Source organism: Nuphar pumila, chromosome 9 (assembly GCF_984573655.1).
Source record: "Nuphar pumila chromosome 9, dmNupPumi1.hap1.1, whole genome shotgun sequence".
In the NCBI taxonomy this organism is placed as follows: Eukaryota; Viridiplantae; Streptophyta; class Magnoliopsida; order Nymphaeales; family Nymphaeaceae; genus Nuphar; species Nuphar pumila.
In genome coordinates this window covers 120,987,297-121,015,165 of record NC_143257.1, presented here as the reverse complement: position 1 = coordinate 121,015,165, position 27,869 = coordinate 120,987,297, and the positions used below count along the sequence as shown (strand labels likewise).

At 37.0% G+C, this 27,869-nt stretch overlaps 1 protein-coding gene across 1 annotated transcript; it reads right to left on the bottom strand.

The window, feature by feature from the left end:
* On the bottom strand, window positions 1-27,240 carry LOC149829130 (small ribosomal subunit protein uS19-like). The gene is made up of 4 exons (XM_090017911.1): window positions 27,133-27,240; window positions 26,875-27,020; window positions 26,723-26,780; window positions 1-388 (listed from the first exon to the last, which is right to left on the bottom strand). Exons 1-4 carry the CDS (start codon window positions 27,133-27,135, stop codon window positions 140-142), a joined length of 456 nt encoding a protein of 151 aa, XP_089874037.1. The 5' UTR covers window positions 27,136-27,240; the 3' UTR covers window positions 1-139.
* Between the last annotated feature and the right edge of the window lie 629 nt (window positions 27,241-27,869).

Here is a 27,869-nt window from a genome sequence, read left to right as displayed (position 1 = left end):
TTGCAGCTTGAGCAATACCATCACTAGTCATGTACCATTTGCAGTCAAAAATTTTAAACTCAAAGAGAACAAAGATAAAAATACAAAGCATCCTTGAGGTTTCGCTATCAAAAAACATAAAATCGACGCAGAAGGCGCATCACTTGAGAGGGATAAACCTAGACGAGTGAGTGGCACCAATACCTGGCCTTCCATGCTTGACGGGCTTGTAGCTGATGGAGAATTCTGCCAGGTAATGGCCGATCATCTCCGGCTTGATCTCAACCTGGTTGAAAGTCTTTCCGTTGTAGACTCCAATGATACTTCCGATCATCTCAGGCACAATGATCATGTTGCGCAGATGGGTCCTCACTGGTTCAGGCTTTTCACCATGTGGGGCTTCACGTTTCTGTTGTACAATGCAAATCCACTATTAGTCAGAGATGAATATGAGCCAAATTTCTCCAACTATAGGGCCCCTGTTTGGGAGCCGATGGTGGGAAGGGTGATGACGACATCCCCACGAGGACATTGTTGAATCCATCCATTTATAACGAATCCGTCCATTTAGAACACTATGGCCTCCCTACTTGGTTTTGTATATAAATAGGGGATGTGCTTCCCCTTATTGTTCAATGCTTTTTCATAGCATATTATCAATAAAGTGCCTATTCTTTTACTTGTTTGTGTAGCCCTTTTGTTGGCGCTTTGCGGTCCCATGGCGGACTTGTGCTTATGCATGCTTGTATTGTGCCTTGTTTTGTCCACTCTCGGACTTGTATGTGCTTTTGCATATTGTTCTTGTAATTCCGCATACTTCATTACAATTACCAACTCAGGTTTGCTGACAAATCCCCTAGTACCAGTTATTAACTACATCACATTCAAACAGAGCAAATAGCTTTATGAAAGGTCAAAATGTTTTCCATGGTCCAAAATCCTTTTTCTTGTTAATAACCTCTCCCAGTCCAAACTTTTTCCAGATTCCAATTAATATCAATGAACCCAATTATTGCAATTGCTCAGGATTCTTTCAGCTTCTAGGGTCTAATTAAGTATATAAAATTGCTAAACAGGTAGCACACAAAATAAATGAACCACATGGAGCCATCAAAACAACACAGGCAAATTTATGGACTAGGTAGACAATAGCACAACTAATTCCTATTATCTGATTTATCCACATGCTCGCCTACAAAGTTTGGCTTGCTTTCAAGCCATACATGCAAATCAGAGACTAAACAATTAGTGTTAATCACCAAGAGAGATGCATTTTGAACTAAGTACAGGTTTACCTAGAATCCTAAGAACACCACAAAAGATGAATTTGTTTGATGTAAACCAGCTTCACTGATAGGTTTGCAACCATTAAACATGTTTGCATCGTTCTTTTATTCCAAATGGACCAAATGTTGGCTAATTAAAATATCCAATACTCAAGGATATGAAAGGAATAACCTTCAAGGGAATGTCATTCTAAAACAGGTGCCAAGGTAGGTTGAAGGCAAATGCAATAAAAAAACAAACTGAATAAGAAATTGTAATGCTGATTAACGTGAGCATTTTATTTCTCTCTTGGCCTTTTCTAGTCCTTCTAGGTACCCATGGTTGACCGCACCATTGTGAAAAGTGTTGAGGCGTAGCGAAGCGCTCCACCAAAAATGAAGTGAGGAGTAAAGTGTAAGCCTCAAAAATATATATTTTAAAAATATCTAAAAATAAAAAATAATAATGATTTATTCATGAAGCAACAACCAATAAAAAATAGGAAATATCAAATAAATAACAAAAAATATGAGGATAGCATGTAAACAGTAAAAGTAATATTAACACAACAACTTGATCTGTCCAAGTATCTAACAAATAAAATATGAGCATTCAATGAAAAAATGAAGTAACAAAATCACTAACAATTAAATACCTCAACATCATGTCATCATATCATATAATGCATGTTAGCATTAACAACTAAAAGTTAATGTATTTGTCCAAGACTCTCCAAAATCAGAGTTACAACATTCACAAGTGCAAATGAAGGACAAAAATTGTTATATGAAAATCTACAAACTTACACATAAACAATCTTTGTATGAAAATCTACAATCCTACACATACAGTCAATTATATGTGCATCCGCCAATCAAAAAATTAATTTTAAATACTGACACAAACTAACATTCACAATTTGATATATAAAATCCAGTGTTATTAAAAAAACTCGCCTCAAGGCGCAAAAAGCGCGCCTCGCCTCAAGGCGAGGGCCTTTGTGCCTTGAGGCGCAGGCATGAAACGTAAAAGCATCAAAGCGTACGCCTCATACGCCTCGAGGCGAGGCACGCCTCACAGTGAGGTGAGGGTTGGGGGCCCTAATTTGTCTATCGCAACCTCTCTCTCTCTCTCTCTCTCTCTCTCTCTCTCTCTCTCTCTCTCTCTCTCTCTCTCTCTCTCTCTCTCGTTTCTCACGGTCCCTCTCTCTCGTTTCTCACGGTCCCTCTCTCTCGTCTCTCACAGTCTCTCCCTTCTCGGCCTCCTCCTCGCCGGAAGCAACCGTGACGCCAGCAGCCCTTGCCAGACCCCAGGCAACCTGGACCCCCTTCATTATTTTTCCTTCGTGTCTACCTCCCTCTCTTCAATCTCTCCATCATGCAGGGGGCACGACCCCTGTTGTGCAATTTATTCCGACAAGCAGGGCCCTTGGCCCCTGCCGATTGTGGTCCCTGACAGGCAGTGGCTAAGGCCCCTGCCATTTATTGTTTCTGTTGTTTTAAGCAGGTTCTATCAGGCAAGGGCCAAGGCCCCTGCCATCTGTTGTTTTAAGCAGGCAGGGGCCTTGGCCCCTGCCATTTATTGTTTCCGTCAAGCAGGGGCCGAGGCCCCTGCCATTCGATGATTCAGGCAGGCAAGGGCCGAGGCCCCTGCCATTCGATGATTCAGTCAGGCAGGGGCGAGGCCCCTACCATCTGTTGTTTTAAGCAGACAGGGGCCTTGGCCCCTGCCATTTATTGTTCCCGTCAGGCAGGGGCCGAGGCCCCTGCCATTCAATGATTCATATTCGATGATGCATTTTGTTGTTAATGTTAATTTTTTATTGAATGAATGCTCATATTTTATTTCTTAGATACTTACATAGATCAAGTTGTTGCATTAATGTTACTTTTACATGTTAATCTCATATTTTTTCCGTATTTATTTGAGATTTTTTATTTCTTGTTGATTGTTGCTTCATCAATAAAGCATTTCTTATTTATTTATAATTTTAGATAATTTTTATAGTTTTTTAAGCTTTAAAAAAATTGAGGCTTACGCTTTGCGCCTCGAGGCTTACGCCTCGCCTCAGATTTTGGTGGAGAGCCTCGCTACGCCTCAACGCTTTTCACAACACTGATACAATCTTTAGAAAAACCAACACATACACTAATTATATGTACATACATAATCACATACAATCTACATATAGACAAACTGACTCAGAGTCAATTAATTGCACTAATAAGCCTGCAATAGCTAGTATTGAGCATATCTCAATGTCCGTTATATTTATTCCATAAAACCACAAATGCTAAAAGCCATCTAAAAATCATCAATGGATATTGCATATAATTCAAGAAAAATAAAGCAATTTAAGTATCCTCCCTTGCATGCTTAGATAGAGGAGATAGAATAGCCATAAGTGGAGAACATTCCGTAGGTCACTAACAAGTAACTGGATCAGTTGGAAGACGCAATTTGCCAAAAATAACCCTGGATAAGCCCTTTAGAAACTCAAACTATAGTTTTTTTATTCAATTTAATTTAAGCACTTAAGCACTCTGCCTGGAGCCTGACAAGAGGTGAAAAAAAATTGTGAAAAACTTCACTAAATAATACCACTTGTTACTTGAGTTCTCTTGCAACAGAAACATCAAAGAGCACTAAGAGAAAACAACACTTAATGATAGGGGAAGCTACCTAATCATTCTCAGGTTCCAAGCAAGAAAAATTACATTATAAGTTATTCAATCAGATTGCTACTACCTGCAGTGGACATTCACAAATCACCAATAGCACTAAATGAACCATCAAGCCAGAAAACATGACATTATATATATAGGGGAATGAAAAACTACCAATTAAGAAACATTTTATCGGATTTCCGGTGTTTTTTCGAAATTCTGACCTTACAGATGTGATCTATGCATATGTTTTTATAGGAATCAGTTCTTGGAGCATTTGATTCTGATGCACGGATAGGTTTTTATAAGGTTTTAAAAATCAACGGCCTACCATTTTCATAAATTTTTGGGACTCCAAATGCAATTTTTTTCATCCAAAATGCATGATCCAAGTGTCAATTTCTAGTAAATCAATCATACTGAACACATCTGTAAGGTCAGAATTTTGAAAAAACACTGGAAATCTAATAAAATGTTTCTTAGTGGGTAGGTTTGGTAGGTTTTTATTGCCCTATATATATATATATATATATATTGCAAATTAATAACATTGAAAGAAAAGATGCACAAAGTATAGGACAGAAGGCCTCACACATCTGCCATAACATTGTAACTAAGGGAACAGCTAGAAAACAGGAGAAATTCGGACACTACCAAGCAAAAACACGAGGTAAATGAAAAAAAAGGCCATTACCAGAGTATGTACTAACTACAGTCATCAAGAAGAAGAAGATGGAGGGAAGAAGAAGAACAGAGGAAAAAGGGGGGAAGAAGAAGAAGAAAAAGAAGAAAGAGCAAAAGAAGAGAAGAGCAAGAGAGAGAATACATACCGGAGTTTGAGAGAATGTGCTCAGTCGCTCCCCTCTTCTTTTGCTTTCGGCAGAGAGAGATCCGCCGCTAACATCGAGCCCCCCTTTTGTTTCTCGTTTTTAAAAAGGATTTTGGGTCAAATGAGGGTTTTGACCTCATTTGGCCATGCCAAAATGAGGTGTGCGCCTTAAGGTATATGAGGCACATGCAGCCTCAAGGCAAAAAGGCCCTCGCCTTGACGAGCATTTTCAATAGCGCTGGTTGACCGTCATTGTCAACTAAAGGATGCATTGCAGAAAAAAAAAACATTCATTTCAGAATCACACGTTGAACTAAATAAGATACTGAAAGCCATAACTCAGTTCCATTTTGAGCACATCACTCTGCTTTGCATTGTTTTATGATACCAGAAAATTCTAATCCCCCTTGTCCTATAACTAAATGAATAGCAAGTATCATTTTGCAACTCTGCATAAACTTATGTAACAATCTGACATTGAATCAATGAAATTGTAATACATAAGCGTTCAAGATTGCTGATGTCTGCATAGGCTTCTGGTTTGAGTATGATGTCTAACATCAACATAGAAAAGGACAATTGATCTTCAATCATGATGACTGCTTACAATCACAACTCCCACGCAGTCAATATCCAAGCTAGAGACTTAGATCGGATATTTGGAAAGAGTGATCAGTCGATCCCCATAGATTTAACCTAGGAAAGTGGGAGAGCTCCACCACCTGAGCCATCGAGATCATATATACCCAAGGCTCCATTTCCTGAAGCTCTTGAGAAACCAATTTTTTTTGGCAATGCAGATATTCAAGCATGTTCACATAAACCTCCCCTTGTTCGATGTCATCCAACAAGTGCTCGTTTATGAAAAGTTTCTTAAAGAACTTTGCATACAGAAGAGAAAATCAAAATCAAGTCCCACGAAAAAAAATATAACGCTAATCTAAAAAACGGGGTCATTTATGTGAATTTCAAAGAAATAATAGTAGATGAATGTTAGAGTTCATTTTGAACCACGAGTATGCACAGCATTATTGTTAAAAAACTAAACAAACGAACAACATCAAAAATAAGAGTTCAAAAGTTAAAAAGAGCATATATTTAGTTGTTCGATGTCTTCGTATTCCCTAGTAGCTGGGCTCGGACACTAAGTTGAAGTGTTTGATTCGCATGTCGAAAAGGATAATGAAGAAAAATACTTTTTTGTCTAAGTTAATATCTGTGGCCTATCTGGTTTGAGCAAGTAGAGCCTGAGGGGTGTAACACCTGGTGCCCCAAAGCCGTCTGGTTTGGGAGCCACCGGCCCAAAATACCATTACATGAACTGATTAAAGATCCTAAGAAATGTTGACATTGCACATGACATCACTGCAAACCCTCACGAGACCTTACTCGTCCACTAGGACAACCCACGAGTTTAAAGGGCTCGTTGCATATGCTAAATGCAACCGTAATTGCTACGAAAGTGAGTTAGGTTTTGATTTGTATGTTTTGTTTTGTTTTGTTTTTTTGTTAAGGGGTAGTTTGCTCGAGGTTTGGCGAACGATAAGAATGGGGGGATTTGATTATGCATAATTTTTAAGTGTATTATAGTTATGTCATGTGCATGATTAGATGTGAAATAAGGCTAAATACCCATGTTTAATCGAGTTTAGGCATGACACTTCATATTTTTCAAAAAAAAAAGAAAAATTGTGAGAAGTGAACCCATTTGAGTGTTTTTGAAAATTTATTTTTTTAACAGCCTTTTTGAAAATAATTTTAAAAAAAGGTGTCTTTTGAATTTATTAAAAATTGCTGGAGCTTTTTTAGAAAATTTTCTTAAAAGGTCTTTAACCCTAGTTTCTTTTTATAAATAGTCTAATTAAAGGAGAGAGGGTGTCTTCCTCCGGGCTAAGTCACACGGACTCGGCTTAAAGGTCGACGCACCCGCGTCGACACGCCCCGACATGAGTGTGGCTTCGTACACGGGGCGAACACGATCAACTAAGTGTTGGACTCGATCAACGCACCGAGGCTGAGTCCATCCACATTTTGGACTCGGGCAACGTTGACCATATCTATTTTTGTCCATTTATTAAAATTAATTTGGACTCGGGTCGTCGACCCGAATCCAAGACGGTATCACACTCACAAGCTTCTTTATGTGTTATATTTTGGTAAGTTTGTGTTGTTACTTCAATAGAATTACTGTTTTATTTTTGCTTTAAAATTTATAATCTTCTTGTTGTTATATATATATATATATATATATATATATATATATATTTTTTTTTTAAATATATATATATAGTCGTGTCCCCATGTCCAAAAATTTTGAAATTGCTCTGCACCCGTACCCGTACCCGCACCCATGTGACATAGCCTCTAGGGATTCATGTCAGCCCTCTCTTTTCCTCCCTCTCTATTCTATCTTCTCTCTCCCTCTCGATCTCAGTCGGTTCTCTCCCTTTTCTTCTCATTTCTTTCCCCTTATTCTGTTTTCTTTCATTCCCCATCTCTCGCCGACGTCTGTTCCCGTTCATCGGATTGCGTGTGCAAGCTCAGAGAAAGGCCATCTCTTCTTCTCAACCTCTCTGTCGAAGGCAAACCGCCAAGGTATGTTTCTTCTCCCTCGTTTCTCTATTTTTATGCATTTAGTTTAGGTTTTCTGATTTTTTTTGGCATAATCTTGCGTTTAGCATTACATATAGCATATTTCATTAGATGCATTTTCGCAGCACTTTAGTATAAGATTTATTTTAGCATGATACCGTTAACTTTCAATTTTTGTAACTCATTGTTGTTTTGAGTGCAATTGCGGCAGTGCAATATCTGTTGATCCTAGACAAATCTGGTCAGGTCTTTATCATTTGATTCAGTGTCATTCGGCATATAGGTAGTTTGCATTGATTTGGGTTTTTTTTATTGTATTTTTTTTCTTTTTATGCAGCATGTTTGATAGAAGACAGCAACAGCGTCAGACATACGAGATACCCAAATCAGATCTTTCATAGTGACAAAGTTGGTCGGGTTCTTCTCAACAGATGTTGTTCTGATATAATCGAGCCTCGATCAGGTCAGAACATGCCCACACTGACAGATCAGCGTGATTTGCAGTTGTGTTATGTCAATCCAGCTAAATGTAAGTATTTACTTTTACCTTATAAGTATACGGATTGATTTGCATGATAAAGAGCACACTGCCGAGCCTGGTCGTATTTTTTTTGTTAGATTCTGATATCAATGAATCGTTGGTAGGTCACGATTTGAGATTCATCAGATCGGTCGGGTATCAGCAGCCGTGTGATCAATGTTGGTCGCATTGTGACCAGATCTTTGTGAGTAGTTGTTATGTGTGCAGTTCAGTGTTGTGAGAGGCGTACGCCTCAGTACTTGAAGCGTACGCCTCACAGGCGAGGCGCACGCTCAAGGTACTGAGGCGCACCCTCAGTACCTGAAGGGTTCTGGAATTGCATTGAATACATAATTATCTAAAATAATTTCAAATATAACACTGTTTGGATTGCTCTCACTATGATTTCAGATAAATGTTTTGATGCAAGTTTCAATAGCATTAATAGCTCCCGATTAATTGTGTGGTGGTAAACCACTAAAAAACTTGCATTAGTATAACTAACTTAAATTTACATATACCTGTATATAAGTAAGAGATGTGCTCAAAAGTGCATTGCTGAAAAACTATAGTTTCACGATAGTTCTATTGCATGTATGCATTTGATATGCCCAAGAAAAAAATATTTATATGCATCACTAAGATTTTTTTAGGCCATTTTTGATGGAAACAGATTAAAGGTTATAATTTAAAAAAATTGGGAGCTATTTATTTTTCAAGTCCTTCAAAAACCTTATATTTACTAAATCAATCATCAAACAAACTCATATATGTATATTTATATTAAAAAACCATTTACCAGGGCTATTTTATTAATATTATATATTTTATTATTTTGATCATGAAGCTTACGCTTCAACGCCTCGCTTCGCCTCATCGCATTTAACAACCTTGGTGCAGTTAACATAAAAAAAAAGTATTAATTTTGGTAGTTCATAGTTGATCTATTAGCTATACATCTTCTTAGACAACTTATTGAGAGAAATAGAGAGAGGAACAAAGATTTGCATATGGTTTTTATTGATTTGGAGAAGGCTTACGATAGAGTACCTAGGGACGTTCTCTGGTGGACAATGATGAAGAAAGGTGTTTCTCTCAAGTACATTAGTATATTTAAAGATATGTATGAAGGAGTAGTAACCAATGTCCGCACTTGTGGCAGGGTGACAACCAATTTTCCTATAACGGTTGGGTTACATCAAGGATCTGCTTTAAGCCCTTTCCTATTTGCTATAGTGATGGATGAGCTTACGAGATCAATTCAAGAAAATGTGCCGTGGTGTATGTTGTTTGCTGATGATATTGTTTTGATTGATGAGTCTAGAGCTGGGGTTAATGCTAAGTTAGAATTATGGAGACAGACATTGGAAGCAAGAGGTTTTAAGTTGAGTAAGAGTAAGACAGAATACATGGAATGTCGATTTAGTAAGCAACGAAATAGAGATGGGAGTGTAGTGAAGCTTGGTGAGCAAGAAATACCGGTGGATGATTCTTTCAAATATTTGGGATCTATCATTCAAAAGTATGGAGAAATTGATGGAGATGTAAATCATAGGATAAAGGTTGGGTGGATGAAATGGAAAAGTGCAACTGGAGTGTTGTGCGATCGTAGAATGCCATTGCGGTTGAAGGAAAAGTTTTATAGGACGACTATTAGGCCCGCTTTACTATATGGTACGGAATGTTGGGCTGCCAAGAGACATCATATTCAAAAAATGAGTGTAGCTGAGATGCGTATGCTGAGATGGATGTGTGGAAATACAATAAAAGATAAGATTCGGAACGAGGAGATACGTAAGAAGGTAGGCGTTGCACCCATTGAAAATAAGATGAGAGAGAATCGTTTACGGTGGTTTGGACATATTCGACGAAGGCCTAATGATGCTCCAGTTAGAAGGATGGAGAAATGGGAAAATATATTAGTTAAAAGTGGTCGGGGTAGGCCTAGGAAGACATGGATGGAGGTGATAGGAAAGGATATGAATGCTTTGAACCTCACCGAGGACATGGCATTGGATAGAAATGAATGGAGGAGAAGGATTCATGTGGAAGACCCAAAATGATTTTCTTTGTTGGTTCATATCGCCGACCCCAATTGTTTTGGGATGAAGGCGTAGTTGTTGTTGTTTGTTGTTTGTTGTTGTATAGTTGATCTATTAGCCTAAGACTTATTTTTAATTAGTTAGACTGTTTTAATCATTCTGAAAGGCATATATATATAGTTGGATTTTTTAGGTTGCCATATAATTACTTAGTTCGTTAGAATTTCAATTTATGATATTGTAGTTAATTTGTTACCTCAAATTAGTTAGTTAGTTAGTTTAGATTTAGTTAAATTTTAATTTTTGTTTCTTGTTCTTTGTTTTTATATAACTTAGTTTTTAGAAATAGTCTCTTAGTTTTCTTTGTTTTGTGTTTTTTTGTGTCTTGCAGGTTCACTTTGAGGATAAAAGTGCAATAACGAAAAGCCGTGTATGTTTTACGAGAAGAATGCTAAATCGCGAGAAAAAAAAATTTATTTTTACTTTTCTTTATTTTATTTTTTTAAGGCAAGAGGATCATTTATTTTAAGTTGAATTGTAATAAGGCATCTTTGCTTTTTGAGCCCTCTACAGAGGGTAACTCATTTCAGTTATTTAATTATTTTTATTCAAGGCAATAAAAATTATAATTATTGGGGGTACAAAAGTTGTTAAACACGTTGCATGTGTTCAGCTCAGACTTCACCACTAGTGTGAACCGAAATTTAAAATTTGATGCATGGTTTACACAAACAAATTTTGATAAAAAAACATCTTTTAAAAATATTTTCACGAAAAGTTGTATTGACACAAATTTCATACAATTTTTTAGAAAATTATTTTTAAAATAGCTTTTTCAACGAAAATCGTTTGTGTAAACCGTGCACCAAATTTCAAATTCAGGCTCACACTACTGAAGAAGTCTGGATCGAACATAAGAAACGTGATTAAAAACTTTTGTACCTGACACAAACACAATCTTTATTGCCTTAAATAAAAATTATTAAATAAATAAAATGTACTACCCTATGTGAAAGGATAAAAAAAACAAAGAGGCCTTATTATAAACTCAACTTAAAATAAATGGCCCTCTAGTCTTAAAAAAACATAAAATAAAAGTAAAAATTGCAAGGCTTCTTTTTCTCGCGATCTAGCCTTCTTCGCGTAAAACATATGCATTCCTTCGTTATCGCACTTCCCTCCAAAGTGAACTCACCTGCAAAACACAAACGAACACAAAAACACAAAACAAGAAGACACTGGACACACTTTCTATAACAAACGATAGTTCTATAAAAACGAAAACAAGAATTAAGTTTAACTAATTCTAACAAACATACTAACCTCGGCAACTTAAAGCAAAATCTAATTAACCATGTATCAAGAAAAATGTTAACTTAAAACTAACTACACGACATTAAATTAGCAAACTACTACCCTATGTCACATGGGTGCGGGTGCGGCGCAATTTTAAAAATTTTGGACACGGGGACTCAGCTATATATATATATATATATATATATATATATATATATATATATATATATATATATATATATATATATATATATATATATATATATATATATATATATATATATATATATATATATATATATATATATATATATATATATATATATATAATTTTTTTAAAAAGTGCACAGACACAACACAGTCTGTGTTTGTGTCTACAGCACTCTGCACAGCACTGTGCACTATGACTCTTTTTATTTATTTATTTTAAATAAAAAATATAAAAAATCATTTTTAGGGACAAATGGACATTTTTTGATTCAGTCAAAGTTGACCGAGTCTAAAATATGGACGGACTCGGCCTTGACTCATTGACCGAGTCTAACTCGCGTTGACCGAGTCCAGGTAGTAGCTATATCACACGGACTTGGCTAAGGAGGTGTCGCACCCAAGTCGACACACCCCGACACGGGTGTGACTTCGGACTCGACCTGGACTCGGTCAACGCCGAGTCGGACTCGGTCAACGAGTCGAGGTCGAGTCCGTCCATATTTTAGACTCGATCAACTTTGACCGAGTCCAAAAATGTCTATTTGTCCATAAAAAATGGAAAATTTTATATTTTTTATTTAAAAAAAATAAATAAAAAGAGTCACAGTGCACAGTCTGTGCAGTGCACAGTGGTGTGATGTGCACAGTGTTGTGTTGTGCACAGTGTTGTGCTGCAGACACAGACTGTGTTGTTTCTGTGCACTTTTTTAAAAAATAATATATATATATATATAATCAAGTCCCTGTGTCCAAAAATTTTAAAATTACGCCGCACCTGTGTCGCACCCGCACCCATGTGACATAGACGAATGGTCATACACGTTTTACGAGAAGAAAGCTAGATCGTGAGAAAAAATCCTGTAATTTTTACTTTTTTATTTTACTTTTTTTAGAGCTAGAGGGTCATTTATTTTAAACTAGATTGTAATAAAGCCTCTTTATTTTTTGAGTCTCCGCAAAGGGTAACTCATTTCAATTATTTAATTATTTGTATTCAAAAGAATAAAAATTATAATTGTGTAGGGTACAAAAGTTGTTAAACGTGTTCTTTATGTTCGACTCGGACTTCACCACTAGTGTGAACCAGAATTTAAAATTTGATGCTTAGTTTGCACAAGTGAATTTTATTGAAAAACATCTTTTAAAAATACTTTCACGAAAAGTTATATAACTTTTTAGAAAATTATTTTTAAAAGAGATTTTTGAATAAAAATTGTTTGTGAAAACCGTGCACCAAATTACAAATTCTAACTCACACTAGTGGTGAAGTCCGGGTCAAACACAAGAAACATGGTTAAAAACTTTAGTACCCCACACAAATACAATCTTTATTGCCTTAAATAAAAATAATTAAATAAATGAAATGTGCTACCATATGCGGAGGGCTCAAAAAAAAATAAATAGGTCTTATTACAAACTCAACTTAAAATAAATGGTGTTAAATTGTATCTCTCTTAAGTAAATATTTACATATATATATATAAAGAGAGATACATATACATATATATACATGATGTATATATGTATATGTATCTATCTTTATATATATATATATATATATATATATATATGTAAATATATTAAAACCCGCAAGGGTATTATAGTCATTTCCCTTCTTTTGCACATATTCATAATTATGAATATGTTGTAATATTTTTTGTACTTTTTACTTTTTCTTCTTTTTCTTTTTTCTTCTTTTTATTTTTTCTTTTTTGTTTGACTCAAGTCAAACTTGGAGGGGGCTCAACACTAGCTGTTGAGCCTCTCTAGGGGCTCCAACAGCTATTGGAGCCCCTCCAAGGCTCCTTGCTTCTTATACATAGGGGAGTTCCCCCTTTGTAAAACTCACTTCTTGGAGCTTTTGTTCTCCATTCTTCTCAATAAAATTCTTTATATTTTGTATGCCTTTGTGCATTTGAGTTTAACTCGGCAAAATACTCTCTAACAGACATTTCTCCTTGTTGAAGGGTTAAAGCCTTCTTTTGGAGATAGTATTTATGGGACAAATCTCTTGAAGTATACATTCTTTCAAGATATTCCCATACTTGATATGCCTTTTTGAACTTTAGAATGTTGGCATTAATTTTGGTCTCAACCGAAGAGGAGAACCATCAGAGTATTTTGTTATTTTTCATTTCCCACTCTTCATGCTTCTTATTGTATTCTTCAAAAGCCTTTTCTCTTTCTTCTCTCTCAAGAACCTTGATCTCCCCTCTCTCAAGGATAGTAATTTTAGGTTCGGGTTCGGGAATAGTTCCTTGAACATATCCCCAAAGACCCTTTCCTTTTATATGGGCCTCCATATTCCCGGCATACATGATAATTCGTTCCATTTAATTTGAAGCAAAGAGAGAACTGAGAATCCTTTTCGCCCATTAGAGAGGATACAAAGAGAAATAAATGCGTACCACAATGCGAAAAGAGTTCCTTCTTGATGTAGAAAGCTTCTAAAATATAGAATGAAGGACCGAGTCTTCACTCCAAAAATCACAACTCAATGGCACACTTTACAAGGTACTCCAACGAAGAGAGAAAAATGCACATCTTCTTTTCCTTTAAGCCTAGCTCTGATACCATGTGAAAATATCTCAAAAAAGAGATAAAGTGTGTGATAAGCACAACACCACCAATGTGCACAAATGCACAAGAACCCTTAGAACAAATGTACACGAAGGTACAATAAAGTTGGGATGAGCTTGCTCTCCAAGAACCTAAATGGAGTGGTGAGGCTATTGAATTGAGGGCCAAAACAATTAGAAGATGATCATTTCTTTAACTTTTTAAATGGGCTTAGACCCGAGTTTGAACAAACTAGATCCTCTCTCTTGTCTTCTTTCTCTTCTCCTCCATTGGAAGATGTGCTTACCAAATTAAGTGGAGAAGAAACTAGATTGGGAATGAATAAAACCAATCTAAGTGTATTGGTCGTTCCCTCTAAAGATGAGGATGAGGGTGCTTATGCCGTCTCAAGACCGGGGAATAATGTTAAAACCTATAAACGCCCTCATTTTAACAAAAATCGAGGAAGAGAAAATGGTGGGCATTATGGAAGAAGAGATTATAGTAAGATCATATGCCATTTTTGTAAAGAACCGGGTCACATTAAACCGGTATGCCCTAAATGGAAGAAGATGGTGGCTATGTCTACTACTTTTCAATCAACCAAGGAGGAAGGTCCATCAACTTCCAACCAGGCTACTTTGTCTCTCAATCAAATCATGGAAGCTCTTCAACCACTCCTCAAGGGATCCGTTTCCGGAGCCGCCATGACCACCTTCTCTCCTCCCGGTAAGACTCTTTGGCTCTTAGACTCGGGTGCATCCTTTCATATGACTCCAAATGTTTTTGCACTTTCTAAATACTCAAAAAATTTGTCACCCTCTTTTGTCTCTACCGCGGATGGGGCTTCTCTTGAAATAAAAGGAATTGGTGATTTTGAAAGACAAGGTTTTTCTATCCCTGAAGTTAGATTTATACCAAAACTAAATTTAAATTTGTTTTTCGTCTCTCAACTATCGGATCATGGGTGTGATATCAAATTCTCATCAAATAAATGTTGGATACAGGATCGTCGGTCCAGAAAGTTGATTGGGGAAGGCTCTAGGAAGGGAGATCTTTATCTCATGGAATTTCTTCAAATTCCAAAAACCTCTTTTTGTAATGTTGCCCAACATAAAGATATAAATGTTTGGCATAAACGCCTTGGGCATCCAAATATTGTCAAGCTTTCTTATTTACATTTTGCTAAAACTTTACGTAAAGACAATTTCAATTGTAATGATTGTATTCTTGGTAAAATGAGAAGCTTACGGCACCCGTTGTGTCTAAGGGAGGTTTTTCGTATTATGATATTTATGTGGATGATTTCTCAAGGTACAGTTGGATATACCCTCAAACATAAACATGAGGTTTTCTATACTTTCAAGGTTTTTCACATGTTAATACAAAATCAATTCAATAGTAAATTAAAAATTCCTAGAACTGATTCCGGGGAAGAATATCTCTCAAATGATTTCAAAAGTTATATTGAAAATAATGGGATTGTTCATCAAAGGTCTTGCCCCAAAACTCCTCAACAAAATGGGTTGGTCGAACGAAAACATAGACACATAATTGAAACTACAAGAACTTTGCTCATTTCTCAAAAAATTCCAAAAAGATTTTGGGTCGAAGCGGCTCTTGCATCGGTTTATCTCATAAACCGACTTTCATCCAAAAACTTGAATCAAATATCTCCATATGAAATCTTGTATAAAAAAGAACCCGATTACAATAGGTTAAGAATTTTTTGTTGTAAATGTTTTGTTCTCACCGAAAAGAATGATAAATTATCTCCCAAAGCTATTCCTTGTCCGTTTTTTGGGATATTCGAAAACACAAAAAAGGTTTTAGGTGTTATGATATTAAAAATGATAAACTATATGTTTCAAGAAATGTAACCTTTTTAGAAAACATAAGTGGTTTTGAAGAACACAAAACTCATGAAGATAATGCCGATTACTCTTTTTTGTTTGAACTATTATCTAGAAATGAAGATTTTTTTAGCGATGATGAATTGAATGAGAATGAGGATATAAGTGAAAGTATTCCTCAAACCATTCATGATGAAGAAGAAATGATAAATGAACCAATTACCTATCCACATAGAGATAAAAGCACTTTTAGAAGTGCAATAGAGAAATATAGTGACCTTAGTGAATCCTCGAACCACTCTCGAAGAACTGAAAGATCTAGGAAAAATCCTTCTAGATTTATTTCCTATGAGACTTTCTCCAAAACATAGGGCATGTCTTAGTGCCATTCACTCATATCAAGAACCTAGAAATTTTAAGGAAGCTAAGGAAATGATAGAGTGGAGGGATGCCTTGGACAACGAACTTAGAGCCCTCAACAAAGCCAAAACTTGGGTTTTTCAATATCTTCCAAAAGGAAAGAAAACAATAGGATGTAGATGGGTTTTTAAAGTCAAAACCAAGAGCGATGGCACTCTCAAAAGGTATAAAGCCCGTCTTGTCGCAAAAGGATATAATCAAGAATATGGCATCGATTACGAAGAAACCTTTGCCATATTCTTGATTATATCCTTTCTAGATTTATTTCCTATGAGACTTTCTCCAAAACATAGGGCATGTCTTAGTGCCATTCACTCATATCAAGAACCTAGAAATTTTAAGGAAGCTAAGGAAATGATAGAGTGGAGGGATGCCTTGGACAACGAACTTAGAGCCCTCAACAAAGCCAAAACTTGGGTTTTTCAATATCTTCCAAAAGGAAAGAAAACAATAGGATGTAGATGGGTTTTTAAAGTCAAAACCAAGAGCGATGGCACTCTCAAAAGGTATAAAGCCCGTCTTGTCGCAAAAGGATATAATCAAGAATATGGCATCGATTACGAAGAAACCTTTGCCCCTGTTGCACGAATGGTTACTGTAAGATGTTTGATCACCATTGCATCTATTAAAAAATGGAATATTTACCAAATGGATGTTAAAAATGTCTTTCTAAATGGGGACCTTAATGAAGAAGTCTACATGGATGCTCCTCCTGGTATGAACGTACCAAAGGGGAAAGTCCTTTGTTTGCAAAAAGCACTTTATGGTTTAAAACAAGCCCCTAAGGCTTGGTATGATCGATTTAATGATGTGATGGTTCAAGATGGTTTTACCTCATGTTACACTGACACTGCTATGTTCGTCAAAAAGTCTGATGTAGGAATTGTGATTTTACTGTTGTATGTTGATGATATGTTGATAACAGGTAGTGACATAAAGGGCATCAGAAAAATTAAAACCAATTTAAAGGAAAGGTTTGAAATGTCAGACTTGGGGTATCTGACTTACTTTCTTGGTATCGAGGTAGCCTACTCTCGTAGAGGCTATTTTTTGTCTCAAACTAAACTTGCTTGTGAGATTCTTGACAGATCAGGTATTACTGATGATAAAATCTGTGAGACCCCTGAAATTGTGGGATCAAAAATGAAGATCGATGATGGGAAACCTTTGGAGGATCCTACCCCCTACCGGCAACTTGTGGGATCTCTAATGTATCTTAGCATCACAAGGCCAGACATCTCTCATGTCGTGCATACTGCAAGCCAATTTCAGCATGTTCCTACATCCGTTCATATGAGTGTCGTTCTCCGAGTTGCCAGATACATAAAGGGAACTTTAAACAAGGGAGTTTTTATTTCCTCATCTTCTGAGTTAAATTTAATTGCATATACTGACTCTGATTGAGGAGGTGACCCAAATAATCGTCACTCCGCTACAGGCTTTTGCATTTTTTTAGGTAAATCCCTGATCTCATGGAGATGTAAGAAACAACAGAAGGTGTATCTATCGTCCACCGAAGCAGAATATCGAGCCATGGCTTCTACAACTATGGAGATTGTCTGGATTCATCAGTTTCTGCAAGACATGGGAATTCCAATTCAAGAACCTACAAAGTTGTGTTGTGATAATAAGAGTGCAATCTATATTGCTAAGAATCACACTTTTCATGAGCGGACAAAGCATATTGAGATGGACTGCCATTATGTCAGAGAAACATATCTACAAAAAGTCATCGATCTTCCTTATGTGACTTCAGAATATCAGTTGGTAGATTTCTTCACCAAGGCGCTTTGATCTTCAAGATTCAACTTTCTCCTTAGCAAACTTTCGGTCATTGTGCCCTAAGTTTGAGGGAGGGTGTTAAATTGTATCTCTCTTATGTAAATATTTACATATATATATATATATAAAGAGAGATACATATACATATATACATGATGTATATATGTATATGTATCTATCTTTATATATATGTAAATATATTAAAACCCACAAGGGTATTATAGTCATTTCCCTTCTTTTGCGCATATTCATAATTATAAATATGCAATATTTTTTGTACTTTTACTTTTTCTTCTTTTTCTTTTTTCTTCATTTTATTTTTTCTTTTTTGTTTGACTCAAGTCAAACTTGGAAGGGGCTCAACACTAGTTGTTGAGCCTCTCCAACGGTTAGAATTCTAAGCCCCTCCAAGGCTCCTTGCTTCTTATAAATAGGGGAGTTCCCCTTTTGTAAAACTCACTTCTTGGAGCTTTTGTTCTCCATTCTTCTCAATAAAATTCTTTATATTTTGTATGCCTTTGTGCATTTGAGTTTCTTTATTGTACCTTCGTGTACATTTGTTCTAAGTGTTCTTGTGCATTTGTGCACATTGGTGGTGGTGTGCTTATCGCACACTTTATCTCTTTTTTGAGATATTTTCACAATTTGTCCCTAAAAACATAAAATAAACAAAAATAAAAATTACAAGGTTTTTTTCTCGCGATCTAACCTTCTTCTCGTAAAACTTACACAACCCTTCGATATCGCGCTTCTATCCTCCAAAGTGAACCCACTAGTAAAGCACAAACGAACACAAAAATACAAAACAAGAAGACAAGAGGTACACTTTCTGTAAAAAAAATGTTAGTTAATAAAAATTGAAAACAAGAATCAAGCTGAACTAATTCTAACAAACTAACTAACCTTGACAACTTAAAGCAAAATCTAATTAACTAAATATCAAGAAAAAAGTTAACTTAAAACTAACTACACGACATTAATTCAGCAAACTACTACCTAACAAAACTTTAAAACAAACTAAATACTAACAGCATAAAGTACTAAATGATTCTGAACTAAATTAGTTAATTTTAAACTACTCGGTAATCAAATCATGAAATCAAACGACTAACTGATCATGCAACTAAAATCCTCTATCAGCTAACTCGATGCAGCTTAACTGATTAATCACAAAAAAAAATTTAAGACATACTAACTATATGATACAGCAAAGACCGTAACTATGCTGGCCTAAAAAAGTTTGATCAGCGTGATCTGGTTCACGTGTGATCTGCTGTATACGGTCAATAAAACACCCAAAAAAAATTCAAGAACTCTTGGTCACGTTAACTTGCAATATTTTGTAGACTGCAAGTCATACAAATATGTGCTCCAAGCAATGCAATGGCGTGCAGGCCGTAGATCTTTATGAAGATCAAAAACATAATTTTAGAGATCACAATGAACCGAGTAACGATCACATTGAACTGAATGCACGTATCTGGTCTAGGCTGATCACGACCATGATCTGGGAATCATGATTCTACAGATCCCAGGTCATACCGATCTACTAATTTTTGACAGATCAAAAAAGCGTGAACTGTGAATCATGCAAGTATGCATGAGTTGCAGATCACGTCTACCAAATTAAAAATATAACTGACGTGATAAAAAGAGCACGCCGATCAGTGTCTCTGTATTGGGTCTGATCGAGGTTTGCGTTAACCCACTGGTTCACGCTGATCTTGCAGGCTTCTCAAATCCAAACAGACCTTAACAAAAATTCCCTGCTGTGTATTTAAAAAAAACAAAATATCCAACTAAAACAAAAAAATGACAAATGAGATCAACGATATGCTTCAATGAATTCCTATATGCAGAAAATAAAACAAGAATCACACTACCCTAGATGCAATGTTTGCAAGATGAGTACGATGCATGCCCAACTAAAAAAAATATTTACTATGCAAAAAAGTAACGAGAAGGTGGAGAAGAAGTGTACCTCGGCGGTTCACCTCCAACGGAGAGGTTGAAAAGAAGAGATGGCCTTTATTCAAGCTTGCACGTGCACTCCGTTGAACGTGAACGGATGTCGGTGAGAGACGGGGAAAGAAAGAAAGAGGAAGAAAGGAGAACCGGCTGGGATCGCGAGGGAGAGAGAAGAGAGAGAGAGGAGAAGAGGGGGCTGGCAGGAATCCCTAGAAGAAGACGCCTACCCCTCTCTAATGACCACTAATTATAATTAAGCCTAGGGTTAGATTGTTTTCTAAAAAGTCTACTGATTTTTACTAAATTCCAAGACCTTGTTTTTTTTAATAAAAATATTTTCAATAAAGTTATTAAAACAAACCATTAAATTTTTTTAAATCATTCAATAGTATTCACTTTGTATAATTTTCTCTTTTTGAAAAATGTGAAGTGTCATTCCAAAACTCGATTAAACATGGGTAATTTAGCCTTGTTTCACATATTATCATGCACATGAAACAAATGTAACATACATAAAAATTATACATGATCAAATTCCCCATGCTTATCGTTTGCTAGTCCTCGAGCAAACTAGCCCTTAACAAAAACAAAACAAAACATACAAATCAAACCTAACTCACTTTCATAAGAATCACGGTTGCATTTATCGTATGCAACAAGCCCTTTAAACCCCTGAGTTACTCCAGTAGACGAGTAAGGTCTCGTGAGGGTTTGCAGTCAGTGTTGTGAGAGGCGTACGCCTCAGTACCTGAAGCGTACGCCTCAGAGGCGAGGCGCACGCTCAAAGTACTGAGGCGTTGCTGTGATGAGCCCCTCATCAACCTCCGACCAGTTGTGACCACCGACCACCGGAGTTGCTGTGCTGCAGCTGCTGCTCAGTCTTCTCCGACCACCGGACGACCGGCATATCCCTCGCTTCCGTACCAACTGGGCGCATGGTCCTTCTCTTACTGCCTCCCCTCCCACCGCTTCACTTCCATACCAGTTGTGAGAGGCGTACGCCTCAAAGGCGAAGCGCAGGCTCAACGCCTCGCTTCGCCTCATCGCATTTAACAACCTTGTTTGCAGTAATGATACCCACAAACATCTCTGCCATGTATACATAAATATTCAAATTCAAGAAGCATTAGTCAGTTAAGGAGTTTGTTTAAACCAATATTTCATGCTATTACAATTTCAAAACATATTTCGAATCTTTACGTGCCACCACATAATTAAAAAAAAACTTTACTATTTTAAATATCGTAATCATTCATGCATTATTCTTAGAAAAGCAGATACACACACGCCATTGCTTATTTATCCTCACTTGTATGTTTTTTGCACAGGTTTCCCCAAATTATTCCCAATCAAGTGAACTTTGCAGTTATACTCTTGATTTTCTTTCTTTTTCTTTTTTTCAATTTTTCACACTTTTTCTTTCTTTTCGTTGAGTACTATATCAAATTTTTTTGGTTTTCATGACTTGTGCAACGAGCTTAGACGACCTTAGGGCATCAGATACAAAGTATTCTTAGGACTTAGTTGCTCGAGCCACAAACCTTCTGTTTTTATAGTTTTACGTATAGTTTTCTTATTGTCATGTGCAATGTCAGCATCTCTTAGGCTTCCTATAAAGTTCATGTAACAAGCTTTTGGCCTGGTGGCTCCCGAACCAGACAGCTTTAGGGCACCAAGTATAAACACCCCTCAAGCTCTAGTTGCTCAAACCAAATAGGTCACGGATATTAACTTAGACAAAGAAGTGATTTTCTTCATTATCCTTTTCGATATGAGAATCAAACACCTTAACTTGTGTCTAAGCCCAGCTACTAGGGAATACGAAGACATCAAACAACTAAACGTAAGATCTTTTTAAATTCTGAGTTTTTATTTTTAATATTGTTCATTTGCTTAGTTTTTCAAAAAAAATATAATCGTGCATATTCATACTTGTGATTCAAAATAAACTCTAACATGCAGTCACCATCATTTCTTTGAAATCCATGTAAATGACCACATTTTCCATATTAGTGTCAAAAAAATTTTGTGGGGCTTAAAAATTCTCTAAAACGTTAGATTATGTAAAGCATTTATATAAAGTTAAAACTCATTCCTTAAAAATCTAATTTTTATGAGTTTTCATCAGTGCAGATACATAGACAAAAAAAAAATTGGTGGTGTGCCAACTACACCCTCCCCAATGCTTGAATGACATTGTCCTCAGTGGCACTCTCTCATAGTTATATGGGACTAAATAATGCACACTAAGAAACAAAAGACACACTAGGGAAGGGATAGATGTCACCTAATATACACCATGGAACCTCACATACTACTGCACACTGTATGGGCTCCTGAAGAGATTCCAACCTATCTTGTTATATGCAACTCATATCAGCTCACAAAAACTGAAATGCACACATGATCTATCCCTTATGCACATAAAACGAAAGAAAGAAATATACAAAAGACTATGACAAACTACGAAGTAACCAAAACTAAAACTAATGGTACAACATACATACACTGCGCACTGCCTCACACATCCACGAGGTCAATGACCTAGATGTCTTGACTGGTGATTACATCTGAAATACCCGTCTGAAGGTCCAAAATATCAACAGCACCATACGGGAATACTTCCTAAACTATGAATGGGTCATCCCATCTTGACTTCGGCTTCCCTAAAACTAACTGGCGTTGCAAATTGAAAAACCAAACCTTCTGACAAGACTCTAATTGTTTCCTCAAAATATGCTTATCATGAAAATGCTCAGTTCGAGCCTTGTAAATTTTGGCGCTCTCATACGCATCGTTTAGCAACTCCTCGAGTTCACTCAACTGCAACTTTCGCTCTGTGCCGGCTTGGGCCATGTCAAAATTATATTTCTTGATTGCCCAATAAGCCCTATGTTCCAATTCAACAGGGAGATAACATGGCTTCCAAAAAAACTAATCAATAAGGAGACATGATAATCGAAGTCTTGAAAGCATTCTTGTATGCCCACAATGCATAGTTCAAGCGATGCAACCAGTCCTTTTGATCTGACCTGACTGTCTTTTCAAGAATCTGTTTGATCTCCTCATTGGAGACCTCGACCTGGCCACTACTTTGCAGATGATATGGCGTAGCAATCCAATGATGTACCGAATACTTCCTAAGTAAGGAAGCAACATGCACATTCTTGAAGTGCTTGCCTCCATCACTAATAATGGCTCTCAAAAGGCAGAACATGCTAAAGATATTGTGCTTGATTAATCTAAACACCTCTTTGTGATCATTGCTTCGGGCTCGACCCACTTGGACACAGTCTACCACCACCAAGATATAAACATTGCCAAACAAAGGCAGAAAGGTACCCATAAAATCGATGCCCCAAACATCAAAAATCTCAACTACAAGAATGGAAAACAAGGGCATCATATTATGCTTAAAAATATTCCCTATTTATCGATAATGTAAGCATCTCCTACAAAACTCATGTGAATCTTGATGCAGTGTCGGCCACTAGAATCCAGATTTGAGGACCTTCGCAACAGTCTTTTGACTCGAAAAGTAGCCTCCACAGGCCAAGGAATGAAAGAAGGTTAAAATAGAATCAAACTCCTCTTCAGGGATGCACCTTCGAATCATATGGTCTAGACATAGCTTGAACAGCTCTAGATCCTCCCAGAAGTAATGTTTCACTGGTACCATAAAATGATCTCTCTCATTCTTGTTCCAATGCACAGGGAACCTTCCAGTCACCAAATAATTGATTATATCCGCAAACCAAGGCAGACGCCTCATATTGAGAAGTTGCTCATTCGAGAATGAATCATTAATTTGTCCCTGATCAGTGGATGACTCCACAGTCAGTCTGGACGGATGATCTGCTACAAGGTTCTCACATCCACTCTTATCTCGAATCTCAAGATCAAATTCTTGTAGCTAAAGGATCTAGCGGATGAGATGAAGTTTGGTATTCATTCTACTCATCAAATACCGCAGGGCGGCATGCTCCGAGTAAACGATAACCTTAGAGCCCAAAATTTTTCTAATGCAAACACTACAACTAGTAGTTCCTTCTCAGTAGTAATATAATTCATGTAGGCCTCAGAAAAAGGTCCTACTAGCGTAGAGATCTTCGTTCAATCTTTTGGCAAAGAATAACTCCTACTACGTAATCAAACGCATCGCACATAATTTCGAAAGGCACTAACCAATCAGAAGATCGAAGAATAGGAGATGTGGTCAGGGCCTCCTTCAGAGACAAGAATGCCTTTAGACAGGCATCATCAAAATGAAACGATAGGTCTTTCGAAAGCAGGTTAGATAACGGTTTAGAGATTTTGATGAATCGTCGATAGAAACATGTGCCCTAAGAACGATCATACCTACCGCACTGATGTGGTGGAGAAAGTTTGGCTATGGTTTCCATTATGGCTCTGTCGACCTTGATCTCTTTTTCGAGCATAATGTGTCCAAGAACAATCCCTTGTTGAACCATGAAATGGCTTTTTTCAAAATTGAGCACAAGATTTGTCTCCATGCATCGTTTAAGCTCTCGCTAACTTCTGGAGACAATCATCAAACGAAGAGTCATAAACTGAAAAATCGTTCATGAAGATTTCAAGGACATCATCTACCTACCATGTGGGAGAAAATCGTGATCATGCACCTTTGAAATATTGTCAAGGCATTGCAAAGCCCAAACGACATTCTCCTAAATGTGAATGTGTCATAGAAACAGACAGGTGAATGTAGTCTTCTCCTGGTCCTCGGGGTGAACGATCACCTCATTATAACTTGGATAGTCATCCAGGAAACAAAAATAATGTTGGTGAGTCTCTAAAATCTAATCAATAAACGGCAACGAAAAATTATCCTTCCGCGTTGCATTATTCTGCTTTCGATAATCAATGCATACTCGTCATCTCGTGGTAGTCCTCATGGAGACGCTCACTCCTTTCTCATTAATCGTAATAGTGAACCCAAACTTCTCAGGGACAACCTGGGTTGGGCTCACCCACTGACTATCGAAGATCGGATAAATGATCCTTGCATCCAACCACTTGACTACCTCCTTCTTCACCACCTCCTTCATGTAGGGATTTAGCCTCCTTTGCATTTCTCTTGAAGGTAGCATTTCTCTTGAAGGTATAGGACCCTCGTCCATGATAATCCGATGTATATAAAATGAGGGATCTATTCCCTTGAGGTCCGCCACAGACCAACCGATCGCCTCTTTATGCTCGTGCAAAATCTGAAGAAGCTGGCACTCCTGATTGCTAGTGAGATCTGCTGAAATAATGACCGACAAGGTTTGATCCTTGCCTAGGAAGGTATACTTGAGCAAAGTGCGCGAAGGGCTTTAGCTCAAGTTCTGGCGGGCTCTAAATCAAAGGTTTGGCACCTTTAGCAAGAAAATCAAGAAATTTTCTAAAAAGAAAAACGAAATAAAAAAAAACACACAATCTACTCATAAAGAAATTGTCTAACTCAAAAGATGCATTGCAATTCTATTTCAAGTTCCTTTCTTGCTATTTTCTCCTCTCCCTGCCATCTATGTCGTTTCTATTAAGTTCTCTTAAAAAAGTAAAGACCATAAACTATGAGCCTAATTGCCAGCCTATCTCCCTTTTATGTTAAGATGCCAAACCACCATAACTTGCAGTTATACACTCTTGATTTACACAAATCCAATTTCCAAAAGAAAAAGCTAGCCATTGGATTATACTTAGCTTTGTCTATTTATTATTTTCATATCTTAAAGTTGTCTCCAAGATAAAGTCTTGGGCCATTATTGAACCACCATCATCTTCATGAATTGTGTCATTGATTTTTCACAAACTCAAAAGTTGAATCTAATGACATATTTAGAGATGATTAAACCTATTAACACATGAAATAAATAATGCTAAACACATCTAATCAGTTAGATTCTACATTTGGTGGCTAAATCAATGGAAAGCAAGTGTGTACCACCATGAGGTGTGTGCGTGTATGCTACAATCATTTGTATGTGCAAACAACAGAAAAATCTGAGCTGTACATATGATCTACATGGTCGGTTTTGTGAGGATTAACATTCGGACTGCCAGAATATAGTGTGAGTGGGATCTTGTGGCAACCTAAAAATCGACTATAAATGCTTCAAAATTTCTCAACTCACAAAAAAAATTGAAAAACATGATCTAAAGGCTGTTTCCTACAAAATCAAGCATGTATAACACAACTAAAATGTCGACTACTGTTAAAACCAATTGTGCCATGAGATCCCAAGTAGATTGCACATACATTCAATCCCATATTGAAGCTCAAGCAAACAATTGATCAATTGTCTCTATCTACAAGCCGCTGCTGGGAGAGAGATGGGAAGAGTTATGGGAGGGAGGTGCCTTCACGGTTGAGAGGGGAGACGGACAGATTTGGTTGTGAGGTTGTAGTTGAATCCCCATCCCATTTCCCTCTCCGTCTCTCTTCTCATCTCCACTAATCTGAGATTCAAACAGTGGAGGGAGATTGGGATTCCATGAATTCGCAAAACCAATTCGCAAACAGAGCCTAAGACCACCCATCTACATTGAAAAATAGAAAAAGGACACAAAAATTATATCTAAAACTTATGCCTAGGATTACTGGATCATTCAAAAAGCTTTCAAGCCTCTATAATCACAGAATAAAGAAGCAAAAGCAGGCAAACAAAATCCAACAGGAAAAAGAATTAAGCACTAACACACCAATCCAAACGCAATAAAAAGATGCGAGTTTTTACCGCTTTGCGCAGTTTCTTGATCAAAGCCATCGGCTTTCTCTTCAAACCTCTCTGGAACCTACACATTCAACAACGAAACAAAAAATTGTAAAACCAGATCAAAATAGCACCGAAGAAAACACGGAGAGAGAGAGATCGCAAAATCAACGCACCGTCGGCGAGCGCGAGCATGGAAGAGCTTAACGAGCTCTTCGGTGGGCATGTCGAGGAGGGCGTCCAGATCGACCCCTCTGAAACTGAACTTCTTGAACGTCCTCCTCTTCGGCTGCCCGCCGGCGACCTCTCCCTCCACATCCGCCTGCAAAAAGGAACCCAAACCAACTAAGTCACGCAGAAAAACCCTACATATTCAAGGAGAAATCAAGGAAATCGGTGCTTCGAAATCATAAACCCTAGAGATTTCTCCTCACCATGGCTTGAATCGATGGCGAAGAAGTAAGATAGAGGAGGGGGGAGGGTTCGAAGTAAACCCTAGACCTCTATCGGCGGAGCTTGACGATAAGCTAGGGTTTCGACGGAAGGATAAAAGAGAGGAAGAGATTATTTATATTGGGTGGGAAGCGCGCTTCTCAGTCCCTAGTTTGCACGTGTGTGAGTAGTCTGAGTGCAAAGCAACGCCACATGATTTTCTCGGCTGAGGGAAAATATCGCAATAAATTTAACTTTTCTTTTGTCTTGTAGCCAGCGTTTTGGGATGTCTTTTAAATATATTAATCTCTTTTTTTTCAATTCCAACTAATTGTTGGAGTTTTTGTTTCTAGGATTTTTGAAGTTACCCTAATGTTGATCATCTTATTTTGCAAACCAAACACATGAAAACTGTACTTCTGAAACTTTTCTTTTTCAAATACAAAATTTATCTGGATAAATGGGTCTACTACTATCCAAACACACCCTCAAAGAAAATCTCAAAATTTCGACAAATATAAAATATAAAATATAAAAAACAATATATAAATAATATGAATTCCTAATCAGATTTTCGCAAACCGATACACGTGTCCGCGTATCTTTGTAACAGCACATAACATATTAAACCAAGATCTACATAATCTAGCCTCTCTTGTGATTATCATGAAAAATGATTAAGTCAAAATCAAGAATTGTAAATGTTTGCCATCAAACACATAAGTTCATCTAAACCTCT